Source organism: Peromyscus leucopus, chromosome 5 (assembly GCF_004664715.2).
Source record: "Peromyscus leucopus breed LL Stock chromosome 5, UCI_PerLeu_2.1, whole genome shotgun sequence".
NCBI lineage: Eukaryota > Metazoa > Chordata > Mammalia > Rodentia > Cricetidae > Peromyscus > Peromyscus leucopus.
In genome coordinates, this window is record NC_051067.1 from 52,535,333 (window position 1) to 52,553,109 (window position 17,777).

Below are 17,777 nucleotides of genomic sequence, written 5' to 3' on the forward strand. Positions count from 1 at the left end.
CACTACTCTTGATCTGTGCTGGTGTCTTACTGGGGAAATTCCCACCTGGTTGGAAACTATAGTTACAGAGGTCCTGGCCACTCCCAATGAGACAATTCCCATCTTGGTTTCCCCAGAGTAACTGACTAGAAACTCAGCCCAGACCACCAACCAACACATTTTTCTTCTTGGTTCTTCACTTTCTAAGCTACTGGAGGGTCTGACAAATGAATCCTGGCTTTCCTACAGCCTGGGCTCCTTAATGGGGACAGAAGACCCTGCCCCCTGCTGGCTCCACTTCTTTCCTGTGACTTTAGCTGGCTTTCCTCCCTAGTGTTGATTCCATCATTGTGGAAGTTGCCTAGATTCATGAATTCTCTCATGACTTCTGCTCAGTTGCTGTGTTGATGATCTCTTTGCCTTCTTAATATTCTCATGATTCTCTATCCATGAAACCCAGCAATTTCTCTCTGTGTGCTTAAGAATGGGCCTTTTCAGGAAGGCTAGTGCTTCACCATACTCTGCTCACAGACACTGGGGGAGAGGGGCAGGCTCATTCCCCCGTCACAGCAAGAATATCCCAATTCACATCCATCTTTCCACCTGACAGGCAGCTACCCGAGAAGTCTCACCTGTGGCAAGAGGTTGCTTTTACTTCTGCTGGGTGTGTGGCCAGGCAGCTGGATGTCGAAGAGGGCCTGTAAGGCAGCTTGTGCTGCCTGGCCCTTGGCCAGCTTCTTGCTGCGTCCAGAGCCTTCGAACGTCCTCCCGTCCACGCACACAGCCATGACAAAACTCTTGACTCGGGGCTTCTCGGCTGTTTCCGAGAGGCACACATACCGCAGACCTGAGCGTAACTCATTCAGCACCACTACAGGGTTCCTCTCACCCAGGGCCCCGGGGGCCAGCCTGGACCTGTCAGGCAGAGCCTGGCCCATGAGGTCCAGTGTGTGGTAGAGTAGCCGTCCTCGCCGGTAGGCGGAGGACAGAAATTCAGTGTCGACGGGACCACAGCCTGGGAAGTCCTCATTTCTTGAGGATGGTTCAAACTCCTTGAACAACGTGTCTGGGAAGTCGGCCTGGTCAGAGGTGAAGTCAGTGCATGAACTGGTACTAGTGCCCATGGCCAGGTGGGCCTGGAATGCGTTGGGGAACTGCACGAAGGACTTCAGGGCCATCTCGGCTGCCCGCATCTTGGCTTTCTTCTTAGTGGGCCCCGTGCCTTCAAACGTGAGCCCGTTCACTTCTACAGCCACCGCAAAGACTGGGGCATGTACTGGGCCCGTTTGTGACACCATCCGGTACTGCAGACCTGGCTTCAGCTCATGCAGCTGGACCAGTGCATTCTTGGGTGTCATAGACCAGGAGAGCTTCTTCCAGATCAGCTGGAGTTTGCAGAAATGCCCTGCATTTCCTTCCTCCAGTGGCCTTTTCCTTTTAATGCTGGGCGTGCTGCCTCTGGCCCAGTCTCCAGGGGGTAGGGGCCTAGTCCCCAGGTTGCTCACGTTTCGGTTTTCCTTCACTTCAGCACTGCTGGTACCTGGAGGTAAGAACAAATTAGTCATGACCCAGGGCACTGGCAGGTCACCACTAATGATAAAAACTGTTGCTAATGATGGCTCTGTAAGGCTTGGAATCCAGGATCATGGCTTTCTGGCCATCAGCACCTTCAGCTGGGTCTGGAGAAGGTGCTGTAATGACTTCTGCAAGACACAGGGGAGAAACACCAGTGGGGACTAGTTGCCTATGGGGGAAAGGCCTCCATCATTGGGCAGTTCTCAAAAAGCCAGGCTTGAAAAGATGTGAGGAAGAGACAGGCAAGGGATGTGTCCTATGTGTGGTCTCACACTCCGTTGACTGTATGAGCTATGCTGTTGTCACCCATAAGTGCCTAACTCCTCAGCACCCACTTTATCTCTCAAAATCAAATAGATGAGTAGCCCTGCCTATGTATGGTTTGGAGCAAGAGCAGAGGTTACAAAGGCTTTTCTTGCATTGATGAGTGCCTTCCTTCTTTACATGTGCTGGGGCCATAAGGAGTGGTGATTGATGCTTGTGATGCCCTTAGCACTGAAGAGCAGGGTGTAGGGCTTTGTTGAGGCCATACTCTTTTATATCAAGCTCAATAGAGTTTCTCAAAACTCTGCCTCCCAATTCACATCTGGAAGTGAGAAACGTATCACCTGAGACCTCCATAGAGCAGACAGCTAGGAACCAATCAAACGGAGGTGCAGCTGCCTTTCCTAAACACCTGCATGCCACCTGTGTATGTCAATACAGTTGCTGGGTCTCAGTCATGCTGATTGTTTATAGAGCTGAGAGTCTGAGGGCCCCACAGGGTCCTGAGCATCCAGCCCCATGCTAGATTAGACAACACCCAGGGAGCCATCAAAAGCCACAGGTGCCAAGATGTGGCTTTGATTCTTCATCTGAATGTGGTTCTTGGACTTCTGCGTCACAATCTCCTGGGACTTCTTAACAAAGAACACTTACTACAAGTCCTTTGTCCTTATAAATAAAAATACCACACATTGACATATCAAGGTAGGAAATGGTTCTAAATGAACCATATGGTTCAGCTCCAAATCTGGGACTCTACTTCCTCTACAGAATAGCAGGAATCCTTGGATTACTCTTCTGATAGCCTTCCCACCTTAGCCAGGCAAACATGTAAAACAGATCAAGATGCTAACATGTTTCTAAAGACATGCACCCACAGATCAGTGGGAATGAACACTGGCACAATTCCACTGCAAAAAAAAAAAAATTTAGGGACACCCACCGACAACCAAGAAACACTACCTACGCAGTAATATGTCATTAGGAACACATCATAGAACTGAGACTAGTAAAGATGTTCATTGTAGCATAACTTTTTAAAGTTGAAAGTGTAGGAAATATCTAATTTCCCACATCTAGAGGAATGGTTAAGTTGTAGTAGAATCAAACAGCAAAATGACATACAACAATTATATCTTAATGGACTCTATATGCTTCAACATAAATAAATCTCATCAACATAATGTTAGATGACAAAATGAACTTGCAAAATAATCCACTGGGTAGGATAGACATCATAAGCATACTCACATGACATATTATTTATGTAAACAGACATGAAGGAACAGAAGACAATTATATCATAAAGACATATTCCCATCTCCCAGAGCGGGTGGAGGGAAGGGAGGAAAAGAAATAAGGGGACAAAGAACGACTTCATTTGTACTTCTAACATTTTCTTTCTTTTTTTAAAAAATTACACTCTGTGTGTGTGTGTGTGTGTGTGTGTTTGTGTGTGTGTTTGTATACACACCATGGCACACATGTGGAGGTCAGAGAACAGCTTGCAGGAGTCAGTTCTCTATTTCCACCATGGGGGTCCCAAGGGTTGAATATGGGTCGTCAGGCTTGGTGGCAAGCGCCTTTACCACCTGAACCATTTTGTTGATCCGACATTTCCTATCCTTAAACTGACATAAAGTAAGTTCAGCAAAACCATCACTTGCACACATACACATACAAACACTCACTCACACAGGTCCTGGGGCTGATCTGGCTGGGCAGAACTATGCCCAGGTTTCTCTGTGTGCCTTGAACATCTCAGGGGCTGGGAGCTCTCAGCTCTGTGGCAGGTGTGAATGTGCTTTTTTCTTTCATTAAGCAAGTGGAAACTCCAAGTGAAATTTCCCGTGAACTCACAACCTCAAAACAGACACTGAAAGCCTGGCTGGCTGTTGACATGTGAACCTGCTTCTCTTGTGCAGCCTGAGAGCTACTTATATATAACTATAACTTATAAGTGAGTGAAGATGAATTTAAAGGTGATTTAAGACTAGCCACCTTGGATAACTATTCTCTAATAAAGTTGTCCTGTTTAGGAAATCCCAGTTGTGAACTGCCACATGACCACATGACCCCTGCTGCACTTTGCTAGCGTGTGTGCTTCTAGAATGCCAAACTCTCAAGTTTATTATAAAAACCCAAGGATTATGCCTGTGAACAGCCTGCCATCTTCTGCTGACCCCTGCCAGCGTCTATGTATTCTATTGAGAACCTAACTTTGCTATATTTCTTTTTCCTTAGTCCTTGGCTAGTGGCTAATAGTATGGTCAACATTTTATAAGCAGGCAGGGAGAAACTGAAACTCAAGGAGTTGAAATAATTTGTTTACAGAGATTGCATGCTATGTTGTATTCATGATGGGCCTCAATCCTTGGGCTCTCCCACTCCTCTCATCTGTGCAGTGGCTATAAGTTGATTTTATGGACACAGAATGATTGTGACATTTTCTTGGCCTTTGTAGATTAACACCCCTCCCCAGGCCATCTGGATATAATGAAGCCAAGTCTACCCCATGTGTGATGAGTCCTGGGGCTGATCTGGCTGGGCAGAACCATGCTCAGGTTGCTCTGTGCACCTTGCACATCTTCTCAGGGGCTGGGAGCTCTCAGCTCTGTGGCAGGTGTGAATTTTTTTTTTCTCATTAAGCAAGTGGAAACTCCAGGTGAATTTTCCAGTGAATCCACAGCTTCAAAACAGACACTGAATGCCTGGCTGGCTGTTGACACGTGAACCTGCTTCTCTTGTGCAGCCTGAGAGCTACGTAGGTTGAGACCTGCCAGAATGGCTGCTGTGCTCCTAACCCCTCAGTTTATGGCATTGTTGTTGGGGAATAATGAAGAAGAAAGTACAATTTCACAGCCACAAAGGATGCCTTTGAAAATCAGGTGCCTTTCAGAGGTATCCCAACATGGGAGAATGTTCTTTTCAGCATGTACTCTACCTCCTCTTCGCTCAGAGCTAACCCATCAGTCATAGCTATCATCATGTCTTTATAAAGGAGCCAAAACAGCCCTTGCTAGAATGCTCCAGTGGGGGGCACTGGGCGCTGCATTAAAACCCAGCTCAGCTTTTCAGTTTAATTTTATAAATTGTGAAATGGGCTTACTACTATCTCTATCAGTTTGCTACTAAAAAGCTATTAGGCTTGGGGAGGTTAGTTTGTTCAAAAGTGTGAATCTGAGTGCTTTCTAAGTTATAACCTTGCAACACTCATTTGTTACGGATCTCGGCAAAAATAATTACCTTTTAGATAGCAAGTGCTAAGTCTTAGGTGTTTGTGCTAATCGTTGTGTGCTCTGGGTGTGCACACTGCAATGGACCCTGCCATTTAGGGTATTTCAAGCCAAGGGAAAGTGCACGTTAGATTAAACCATGTGATTTTCCCAAGCTGAACTCAAAATGGAAAAATAAAGAGCAAACAAAACAATTCCCAAATCCCCACATCAGATTGCCTAGAAACCAGCTTGGAGCCTTCTAATTTCTTATTGATTTCTTACAATGTGAGGATTTAATAAGCGTGCCAGTGTGATTATGGTGGCCAGCATATCAGATGACCTCTGCTGTATCTTAGAGAATCAAACTCAGAAAATAATGTTTTTGTTCTGCACATGGTGAAATCCTTTTTATTTGCTTCCCTTCTGTAATTCTCAATATCTTACTACTGTTGTAATTGGAACTCTTCGTATAAACTTTGATTATTAGACCATGGTGTGTGTGTGTGTGTGTGTGTGTGTGTGTGTGTGTGTGTGTGTGTGTGTTTTCACTTGTGGGCATGTTTTTGTATGTGTACATGTGCTTGTGTGTGTGTGTGTAAGTGTGGAGACAAAAGGTTGATGTTGTGTGTCCTCTCATCTTGAGACAGGGTCTCCAACTGAACATGGAGCTTGCCAAGTAGGCTAGGTTGGCTGGCCGGAAAGCCCTAGCTCTTCCTGTTTCTGTCTCCCCAGCACTGGGATTACAGGTGCTCCCAGTACACGACTTGTCACCTGGGTGCTGGTGTTTGTGCTTGTGAAGTAAGCATAACCATATGAACTATCTGTCAGCTTCTATGAACTCCTTTATTCATAATCAATAATTAGCAACAGTTGATTCAAAACTACAGACGTTGGTCCCTATCTTAGACACAAGTTAGACTCTCTGGGATGACATTACCTATGGTAATATTACCAATGCAAAATGTGTTGGTTAACTGATTCTCAGAGTTTAGCAAGTGCTTCAGAGCCTATCTAGACTTAGGCTGGGGTCTCTGTCCTGGGGCCCTTAGAATGACAGGTAGTTCAGTGCCCACTTCACAGAGTCAAGCATGTGAGAGATCAAATGATGCCTTTGTTGTTTATGCTTATTGGAACCTTAGACAGACCATTCTGTGTTAGCTTCATTTCTCTAAGTGGCAGAAAATGAAGATTTTACTTATATTTGCTTTATCAGTTGAGTACAAGTGAATCTACGAATCTATCTATCTATCTATCTATCTATCTATCTATCTATCTATCTATCATCTGCCTATCATCTGCCTATCAGGCTTAGCAAAAAGACGACCACAGGGGCAGCTGGGAAGTGCAGCAGGGAAGCAGTGCAGGACCCCCTACTTCTATCCATATCCAGCTTCTCTTCATGACTATTTTATTAGCTGGTGTTTTCCATCAATTTACCTAGAAATTCCAGGATGTTCCTGAGAGAAGGGTGAATGGTTCTCTCATTTCTCTGGTGTGCTGGATGGTAGATATTGATCTTACCACCCAGAAATGTGGGCAAAAGAACAGCACTGGCTCCCTAGCAGCAGAAGAAAACACATCCCTGGTCTCTCTCTCTTTGCTCGACAAGGCAAACATTCACTCCTATGAGACTGTAGTGCATTGCCTGTACATCCACTCATGTACATGTAAGAAAAGCCCTATCTTTTCTTCTTGGGCTCCTTTATGTCAATGGAAGCAACACAGACATGGGTAATTCTCCTCTTGTGACAAGGCTGGAGACAGAAGGACCCTTCCTTACTCTAATATTGTCTGCAGTTACTCAAATCCCCATTGCAGCCAAGCTCATACCTAGGTGCCAGGTGCATGTGGGCATTTTCCTGCCAACTTTTCTGTGGGCTCTTCATATCTCTAATTCTGACATACACATTCGTATTTTCCTCTTCACAGAGAAGGCATTAAATACGTTCCACTTCCCTCCTCTGACCCAGGAAATTATATTCATTTTTTTCTCCATTTAGTTAATAGGTTTTATACACCCAAATTGTCACATATAATAATCGACAGATTAAAAAGTCAGGAGATCAAAAAAAAAAAAAAAAAAAAAAAAACCCTCTGACTTTTAAACACAGTCTGGAAGAGCTACTTGTGAAGGCATACACTTGGAGAGTAGTGGGGAGATCCTTGTATCCTACAAATAAATGTGGAGGACTGTGTCAACACTGTGGCTCTTGTGCTGTCAATTCCTAGTGATGTCCTGGGATTCTTGCTCTGGCAGTATGTGTACATTCCTGGCTTGTGAGGGGACATGAGGACTTTCTACCTGCTCTTGTTCTTCCTACCCAGTGGGTACTTTCTTTCTTTGAATATTAGATCTTTCTCTGAGTATTCCTGGAGGCACCTGGGGTAGAATCAGCATGTGCTCATTGGCTGAGAGTAGACTAGACCTTGGGTGATCTTATCACAGACACATATATGTGTGTATATACAAGTGCATATTCATGAGTGTATCAGACCTACCTCAGGATGCTGAGGAGGCTGACAGGGAAGCAGAATGATGTTGTAACTGTGGTGACAGAATAGCTATCCGAAACTCCACCTGACACATAGAGTCTCAGCTTACATTTTCCCCCTTAGAATACTCCTGATTTGGGTTCCAAACACCTTTCCCTATGAAACTCACTCCCACAGAGACCACATGCATAGCCTCAGTGCCCGTGGTCCTTCTGTCTTGGTACAGAGGCAAATTGCCTCATTCTTCAAGACACTGTAAAAGAAGACATCTCAGAACTGTGACTCCCATAAGGTCTTTTCAGGGAGTCACATGTGTCTTTCCATTGTGGGAATTAGAGAGGAAAAAGCAAGCAAATAACTTCAGACGACATTAGATAAATACCATAAGCAACGGTAATAGAACAATCATGAGCAATTTGGAGACCGCCAGGCACTGAAAGAAAATATCTAAGTCAGGAAGGCATCTGTATAGGAAAATGAAAAATGAAATTATTTCCATTCTGCTTCCCTCACACCTGGATTCTTCTCCAGAGCCTTATAAGTACATTATCTCATTTGACAAAATGTGTCGACAATTATAATGCTAAGCTTAAAGGTCTAAGGCATGAAGAAATTGCATTTTGAACAGGAAGAAAAATCTTTGTATATTGTCATAGCTGTGGCTACATATTTATTTTTCAAATAAATCTGTTATTTGCAATTTATTAAGCTTGATGACCTGGGCTGATGACATTCAGGAATTGTTAGACAAGGTGGTGGTCAGGTTTTAAATGGGATCATATTCCTATCATCCCTAAGAAGCCACGCTTGCTTGTGGATTTCTTTATGTGCCTCCTCCTTCTCTGCTGGCTCCCTTGCAGGCTGGAATCTTCTACCCAGTTATTATGTACACCCGGCTTCCTCTCATGGCTTGGCATCATTGGGATTGTATGCATCAATGGTAATGACACTGTCATGTCTGCGGGTCAGGAGGGCTCTGGAGAGCCAGCCATCCAGTGCGCCACGCTACATTTGAAGAGATAATATTGTTCCTGGTGAAGGTTATTCGGCTGCCAAGCAGCCCTGGTTTTAAAAACAGAACAGCTCCTCCCAGATGACAGGGCTTAACAACAACAGAATGGCAGGCAGACTAGTTCTTCCTCCAGACAGTGGGGAGGGCTTGGTGTGGGGAGAGGCAGGAGATAACCTGAACCGTAGGGTGCATGACAGATAGGTTCAGGCTGAGGTGTGCCAAAGGCAGCACAAGCTTGGCATTTGCTGGTATATGTGGGTACGACAGTTTGTCAGATTGAACAGCTGGTAGAAGATGCCTTCTTCAAAGGCTTGTCATGAGTAACCCATGATGCTGTGATGCATGTGCATGGGATTCAGAGAAAAGCAGGAGATGTCCTCTATCAGAGTCCAAAGGCAAGATGAAACTCTTGGTCTCTGTTGTTTGTCATTGAATCTGGGCCAAATCCCAACTTCTGAGCAGAGGGTGGGGCCCGGGGTAGACAGGGACACATTGCTTTTCAGTGTTGCAAGGTGAAGCCTTCTCAGAGCTGAATGCTGAAGGCAGACACGTCTTCAAAACACGGTATTGTATGAGTCTCCCAGCTCAGATCTAGTCTACTGCTGATTGGTTCCTAGTTACCAATGTTCTATAGGCAGAGCCTAATGTGTGTGTAGTGGATGTGTCCCGACTATGTTTTTCTGTCTCTTTGCACCACTGATTTAAATGGAGAGATTCACAGCTCTAGGCAATACCTTTTCTATATTCCAGGCTGCCAGGATCTAGATTGCTGCTGAGCATTCTTGAACAGTTGAAAGTGTGTGAATGGTTAGACATGAACTGTCTTTACAGTAGAGCAGTATAGACACAACAGATCCAGAGGATGCAAATGCATGAAGTATGGGGTTAGAGGAGGTTCAAATGTGCTTCTTCTTCCCACCCATGCTTCCACACACATGTTCATACACACTACGCATATGCAAACAGACATATACATTTATCACACATACCACTCTCACACACTATAGACATATACATGAAATGCAAGGTCATGCCACACATATGTAGATAAACATGAATACCACTCACATCTTGGACCTATGCATACCAAATACAAATGTATAAAAATAGTTTCTATATGAATTACAGCATTTGGAGAGGAAGTGAGGTCTGAGAGATGATTTAGTGAGTGAAATGCTTGCTATAATACAAACAAGAGGACTTGCATTTTGGTCCCCACCTCCCATGTTAAAGTCAGGACCTGTCACGGGTGTCTGTAACCCCAACACTGGGGTGTAGACAAAGGCAGATCCCAGAAGCTGCTGGACAGATAGCTTGATAGAGACATGAGCATCAGGTTCAGTGAAAAGACACTATCTCAAAATCCACAAAACAAAGCAAAACAAAATGAAGGAAGAAAGATAGAGGAAGACAGCCAATAACCTCGCCTGGCTTCCACATACATATGCATGCACAGTCACAGGCACTTATAAACACATGCACACACCACACACATACCTAACCACACACATACACATACACAGCAAATGAATCCATTAATCAAAAAACGAGGCTTCCCAAGCACTTCAAAAGCATTTTAATGTATAATAAACAATTAAAAGTTATTTTTATCAGTACATTTCTTTCCATTAGCCAGTAAACCAAATCAGAGGAAAACAGCTTTAATTGCAAGTATCATCCATCCTTGATTGAACATGCCTTGTGTCCTATGTCCCTGCCTCTCCTCAACTCTGTGACTTTCTGTGCTGGTAACCTCCTCATCCCCATTTGCAAGCTCACAAGTCCAAGAGTAAACATGCATGCCCCAAACTAGCCTCCTATTTTCTTGACTGGTCAGCCTCAGGACGGAGTCAAATGCTGCTGGTGGTGGTGGTGTGTGTGTGTGCGTGCATGTGTGACTTTTTCAGTGTCCTCTGGACAAAGCAGTGACTTTACAAAGGTCCTGCATTTTTGAGATCTTGGGCCTTAGTTACTACAGAAAAGTGGCTCCTGAATTTCTATAAGTTAGAGTCCATTTATTTCTCTCTCTCCAGAAGTTCCCTAGGTATCCATGCTTCCTTCTCCTTCTGATTCAGTCAGCTTCCCAGCAGCTCAAGGTGGAGACAGCAGGAAACAGAATTCAAATTCCTCTCATGTCACACTAAATTCAACACATACAATGTGCTTTTTAACTCCTCTCTTTCCAAGGTTTCTGAGGTAGTTATCCACAACTTGACTGATCCAGAAACTTTTCAATTCAGACCACCACAAGAGGATATACACAATATGTCAAGGTTTTGCTTCATACCACAAGCCTTGCTAAGAGGGGAGCCCAGAACCAGCATCAGGAACCCCTGTCTAAGACCAGTCAGTTAATTCCCCTCTCCCTCTCCCTCTCTCCCTTTCTCTAGAGATGAAAAACTCCAAATAGAAAATTGTGACCATCTGGCACGGTTCTGACCTTTGAGCACTCTCAACTTTACTTTTAGGCAGTGATGTAGGGAAGTATGATGCCTATTATTCATTGTCGACTTGACAGGATCTAGACATGATCCCCTGGAGAAAAATCTCTGGGCCTATTTGTGGGGAAGTTCCTGGACTGTCTTAACTAAGGTGGAAAGACCCTCCCTAGATTTGGTGGCATCTTCCTATGGGCTGAGGTCTTGAACTGAAAAGGAAAAAGTAAGTTGAGTATTTGCATCCATCCCTTTCTGCTTCCCTATGGAGGATGCAATGAGACCAGCCAGTTCTGTTCTGTGGCCATGACTTCCCCATCATGATACCCTTGAATCTGAATCATAAGCCAAAATAAACCCTCCCTTCCTTAAGTTGCTTTTGCTGGCATTTGTCACAACAATGAGAAAAGTGACCAATTACAGGAAGAAATACCCATTTCTAATAGCATTAACAATTGTCTAGAGAGGGGGTGCCCACAATGATATGTTGTGATTCTTAGAGGCTGATGGCAGCATAGACAACATTCTCCTGGAAATCTCTGCCAGTGTTTTTGCCTGATTCATCCCATTATCTTAGTAACCACCAATAGCACCTTGTTTCCTTTCCATCCACAACAAGCACATTCCTAGCTCATTTTAGTTGAAAATGAAGCCCATCTGTTAGGTGACGTTAAGACACAGAGGTGTTCTTATGGGATGTTTGGCCTCCTCTTTAAAATGATTGACAATATGCTACAGGTAAGAGGAGAGCACAGGACAAGCCAAACACTTGCAGAATCCTCCCCCCTTCCCTTTCCCTCCTCTTTCCTCCCCTCCCCTCTCTTCTCTTTCCCCTTCCCCTCCCCTCTCTTCTCCTCTACCTCCTCCTCCTCTCCCCTCCTCCCCTCCCCTCCCCTCTTCTCCCATCCCCTTTCTTCTCCACTCTCTTCCCCCTCCTCTCTTCCACTGTTATCTCTCCTCTCCTCTCCCTCCTCTTTCTCTTTCCTCTCTTCCTTACTTTCTATTCTGAGCTCTCCTCATTGATCTAAACAGAAGAGATGGGTATGACCCCCTTGCCTAACCCAGCTTCAACATCAGGCACCTAGCGATTTTGCCCCATTCTTCTCTAGCTTCATGCACAAGAGATATTTTAATGGAAACCCCCTTAGTTATCTTTTTTCTTGTTAAAGAACTGTAAAATCCGTTCTCTGAGACACCATGAGATTGCAATCATTTAATTTTTTTCTGTAGTTAGAACAGGAGAATGAAGGAAAGAGAAAAGTGAATATTCTAAGAAAACTAGTGCATTTCCTACACTCCCTGGGGCTCTTGGCCACACATTACTGATATTTTCTTATCCTTAAGATGATGATGGGACTCCAGGTAAGGACAGGATTCCATACGAGGACAGGATGTTAGATGAGACTGGTACTTCAGGTAAGGGTAGATTTCCTGGTGATAATAACTATGTAAGCGAGCTGTGAAGCTTTGGACAGGAAGGAGGCTGCACATACACCAACTGTGGATGAGAATGGGGTACTTGGTAACGATGGGGCAGCAATGGGAGATAGGATTCTAGTTAAGTGTAGACCTGCAAGTGAGAGTCAGATTCCAAATGAGGACAGAACTTCTGGTGAGGATTCAACCACAGGGATGAGGGACTGCAAGGGTAGATGGTATTCCACTGGAGCATGAGACTCGGGGTGAGGATAGGACTCTGCATGAGTTTGGTCCTGAAGGTGAAGATGGATGCAGATTAGGGAGGATCCAAGGTGACGCTACCATGAAGATTGCATAAATTTGGCCCTATAGGTGGGGTTGGCTGATGGTCAGGGTTGACTGCAGGTTATTCTGGTACTGTCTTAACGATGGGATTACAGGTGGGCACAAGGCTGTGGGTGAGGATAAACACCTGTGTGAGTTTGGCCCTGAAGGTGAAGATGGACTTCAGATGAGGACTATACGATGGGTAAGGACTCCAAACTTCAGGTGATGATAGTTTCCTAGTAACTATGGGAATATAGAGAGTGTGGCACTGCAGGTGAGGATGGAACTATGGGTAAGGATGTAACTACAGAAGAAGATGGGTTTGCTGAAGATGGGAACAGGATCTCCTATATTGGGCAAGATCAGCCAGTCCCCTCTCCATGACTACAAGAAAACAGAGAAAGACATTTCCACCCCCATATTCAATGAGTGAGGACCTCTCTGCAAGAGAAGTGGGGTTGCTTACTTAGATTGTCTTCATCCTCCGTGTTTGTGGTGCCAGGACTTAGGTACTTGAAGGGAGCGAGGAAGGTTGACAATATGCTTACTTTGTCTGGAAAGATAAAGAAGAGGAAATGCACTTTTGACATCAAGTTTCAGAAAAACCCAATGCTTTTGTATATTCTCATTACCAAAAGTTTGGACAAGGGAGGTGGAAAGATAATCATGGCTGCAGACACTTCTTTCTGGATCCATCTTTTATTGAATTTCTGACAGCATTTTTTATCAAATTCCTCTCTCCATTCATTTAAAAACCTTATGATTTCCATCTTTCTTCCCTTATTTATTTATTGAATTTTAGCATCCACTTTGCTCTTGTCCCACATGCTTGAAAACTTTGTCTTCAGGATAATAACCTTTCATCTGCTTACAGGTGGGTAAGCTAACACCTATCAAGGAAATTTTTAGAGTGAAAGTTGAGTAAACTTTCCAGAATTAAGAGAGAATTGTCCCCCAAAAGACAAAGATTCCCCCAACTCCCACACCTGTGGAATATTTGCTCTGAGCTCTTGAACTATATATATGAAGTAAAAAATTAGAAGTTGAGAAACACACACACACACACACACACACACACACACACACACACACACACTCATTGAATCCATAGTCATTTCACTTAGTGGATGTATTAGTAGGAGTACTAGAGGTGAGAATTAGGCCAGAGTCAGGTAGAGGGCTGGAACTATCCTAGGGATGGTCAAATGTCATTGACATTGATGGAATTCCAGGGACCCAGGAACAGCTGGCTTTCTGCACCCCTCCTGTTGTGGTTAATGTGTATTTTGCTCTGTATCCCAGGTTGGCCTTGAACTTGATATCTTCCTATCTCAGCCACCCAAAGACTAGGATTCCTGGTGTACATCCACATGCCCAGATGGCAATTTCTTTCTTAAACATAGAAGTGGAGAAATGCTAGGTGGGAAGTGCTATTGGGAAACACATTTTAAAATGGGTAATTAAAAAAGTCAAAGTTCCTTATTTAGAAGTTTCCACTGAACAGAATATAGTGCAGAAGCTGCCAGTACCTGTTCACACAGCAGGTACTCTCTACTGCCAGAGACTCAGTGCAAGGGACTCTCAGAATCCACACTCTCCTTGTGTCTGCAAAACCCTCTGTTTTGCTATGGACCCGGACCATAGTTATTAAAGGACCACAGATAAAAGTGCTACCATTACTTGTCTGTTGTGGTACCGTATTAGAGGCATTTCTGATCTCCTCTTAAGCTGCTGGCTATGAAGGACTTTGTTGCTGTGCTGTGCAGGGCCCTTTCCTTCTCCTCTACAGCCTTTCCCACTTGAGGGCACGATGATTTAGTGGGGTCACCATGTTCAACACTGCCTCTTGTCTCTTCCTGCTATTACAAAGGAGTCCTGCCTGTACCAGTATTCCCATTTGCACTTATACCTTGATCTAAGTGCAGATACCCATGAAAACGCTCACTGGTAGTTTTAACTGCCCTTAGCCTTCAGGCAACCAGACCCAGGCTGGAACTTGCTCTTTTCTTCCAAGGCTGAGCCTATTTTCTTTTTAGACAAGCTTTCTAGAGGCCAGGGGAGATCACATTGAAATTCATCTCAGAGCCTGTTAACAGCTGTTGTTTCCAGTAGAGACAGGCAACAATATAGTGTTCACACAAAAAGAACAATAAATAACTCTAATATGAAGTGCCTGCTCCTCCTTCATTCTACCAAACACGAAGCATCAATGTAGCGAAGGCTTTGCTCCCTCCGCGCTCTCATCACCCAGGCTCATTTACTCCAACAGAATGAAATACCTTACTTGAGTTATAATTTCATTAAGTGAGTCCAATAACGTTGCACAAAGACTGTGCAGCTCAAATGATTTTGTCTGGAGGATCTTGAAATGAAATTATAATTTTTTAATAAAGCAGGAACACCAGCAAAAGCCCCACAAAATATGCCAAACTATTTCACAGCAAAACTGTGAAATATATAAAGACTATTTTAGATCCATCCAAGTCTTCACTTTTTGTCCTTGCTGTTTTTTCCCCATGTCTATCAAACAAAAACAGTGCATCCAGTTAAAATCGAATTTGAGACGAACAATGTTTTTCAGTGTACCTATATTCTCCATATTGTGTGAGGCAAGTGTAAACTCAGACAAGCACTTATTGTTTATCTGAAGTTCATGTTTAAGGCAAAGGGTGTGGATAGACATTTCTCTAAGGAAGATATTCTACTGGCCAATGAGCATGTAATGATTAATGTCAGCAGTTTTTAAGGAAGTGCAAGTGCAAGGAAAACCACAATGAAACACCACACCACACCCACAGGATAGCTATTGTAAACTAGACAGGAAATAGAGTGGTGGTAAGGTGTAGGGAAAGTGCAAACCCTGAGCTCCATTGATGATGACAAGAAGCAGTGTGTTGCTGTGGATATAGCAATCCCTCCCATAGGTCTATACCTTGAAGAACTGAAAGTTTCACTTCACAGTAGTCTAGAGACAGAGGTTAAGTGTCCACTCTTAGATGAATGAATAAACAAAAATGTGGTAAACCTTCCTCATGGAATATTATTCAGCATGCAAAAGAAACAAACCATGTAATTTGCCTCTATATGATTGAAATTATGGGCTCTATAGTAAAAGACAAATGCTATATCATCTCATTTATATGCACACTCTGAAAAGTCTAAGGCACTGGAGATGCCCGTCAAAGAACATAAAGCTTTCACCTATGAGAGGACAAAGTTCTGATTCCCTAATGAACAGCATCATGACTATAGGTAACAGCAATGCATTGAACACTTGCAGTTCAATGAGAACAAATTTTACGTCCTTAGTACACATACACACCACACACACACACAGTCACACACACTTACACGCATGTAATGGTAACTATGAGTGGTGATGGGTATATTAGCCTAATTATGATAATTATACAATGTATACATCTAGTAAATTATAACATGATACTCTTTAAATATATATGATTTCATGAGTCAATTAAATATTTTTAAATTAAAATAAATCATCGCCACATCAAAGACAGCAAAACTTAGCTAAATGTCTTATATTTATTTTTAAAATTAATTAATTAATTAATTTATGTGTATGAGAGTTTTCCTTGTATGTATGTGCATCACATGCCTGCCAGGTGCCCTTGGAGGTCAAAAGAGAGCATTGAATCCCCTGGAACTTGAATTATGGATGATTGTGCCAACCATGTGGATGCTGGGAATTGAACCTGGGTCCTCTGCCAGAGCAGTAAATGCTCTCAACCACTGAGTCATTGCTTCATCCCCCAAACAGCCTATATTTTATCTAGTAGTCTTAATGCCTTACGAAGTTTTATTTTCTCTGGTAGATTTTATATCTCAAGGGCCAGCTTATATAAATCAAATGAAGGCAACCTGTAACTAGAGTTTTCCTGCCTGACCCACAGTCAGGACAAATCTCTCTCACCCACCAGTCCCACAGACACTCAGACCCAACCAAGTAAACACAGAGACTTATATTGCTTTCAAACTGTATGGCCATGGCAAGCTTCTTGCAAACTGTTATTATTATTATTAATAATTATTAATTATTAATATTATTAATAATTATTATTAATAATTAAATTGTTATTATTAATCAATTTCTATAAATCTATAATTTGCCATGTGGCTCATGGCTTACCGGTGTCTTCACATGCAGCTTGTCATGGTGGCGGCTGGCAGTGTCTCCCTTTCACCTTTCTGTTCTTTCTTTTCTCCTCTCTGTTAGTCCTGCCTATACTTCCTGCCTAGCCACTGGCCAATCAGTGTTTTATTTATTGACCAATCAGAGCAATTTGACATACAGACCATCGCACAGCAGCAACCAAATAAATCAGGGGACTCAGACATGCACAACTAAAGAGCCAATTATTATCTGCTACCAGCATTGCTTTACACAAGAGAAATATCTTCATTCCAGAAATAATGATTTTTAAGACAGAACTTAACACATCATTTTAATATTCTCAGGAAAGGGTGAACAATTACATTTTCAATACACAGAAAAACTAGAGCAAAGTTATTTGATCTCAGCACCTTTCCTTATTGCCTCCTGGATGCCTCTTGTCTATTTGACATCATATTCAACGGGGTCAGTATGAATGTACTCAACTGATGCTCATTTTACAAGTTTCACAGACTTCTTTTGAAAAGCAGATTTCATACAGATTGCTAATGAAAGATGGAGGCCATATTTTACTCAACCCAATTCTAGGCATTTTGGGTCTATGAAGAATTCTTTACATTTCTAGTTGCCTCTTCAAACTCTGAATGGTTGGTGATGGGCCAAGTGCCTCTCCAAGAAGTGGCCTGTAAGGGCACACTGTTTGATGTGAGCCCATTGGAAACTGACCTGGAGAGCACAAAGCAGGCTTGGCATGGCCCTAGTGGGGGAGAGAAGACTGGATTTCACCAAAGGTTGGCTCATAATTAGCCAACATATACTCTAAATGCATTGCTTGAAATGTTTTAGGACATTTGCATTATAAACCATATTACTTGTAGAACAAATGGCTTTGCTGTTATTGAACCAATTGTATATTTTTG

At 43.2% G+C, this 17,777-nt stretch overlaps 1 protein-coding gene across 1 annotated transcript in view; it reads right to left on the reverse strand.

Annotated features, from left to right (window-relative positions):
- The window catches only part of LOC119088044 (double-stranded RNA-specific editase B2-like), a 100,630-nt gene extending 87,036 nt beyond the window's left edge, over nt 1–13,594 (reverse strand). Inside the window, exons 1-2 of the mRNA XM_037205948.1 lie at nt 13,189–13,594; nt 612–1,519 (exon numbers count right to left, since the gene is read on the reverse strand). Of these exons, the coding sequence (XP_037061843.1) occupies nt 612–1,519; nt 13,189–13,312 (1,032 nt within the window). The 5' untranslated portion in view covers nt 13,313–13,594. The remainder of the gene's footprint in view (nt 1–611; nt 1,520–13,188) is intronic.
- Between the last annotated feature and the right edge of the window lie 4,183 nt (nt 13,595–17,777).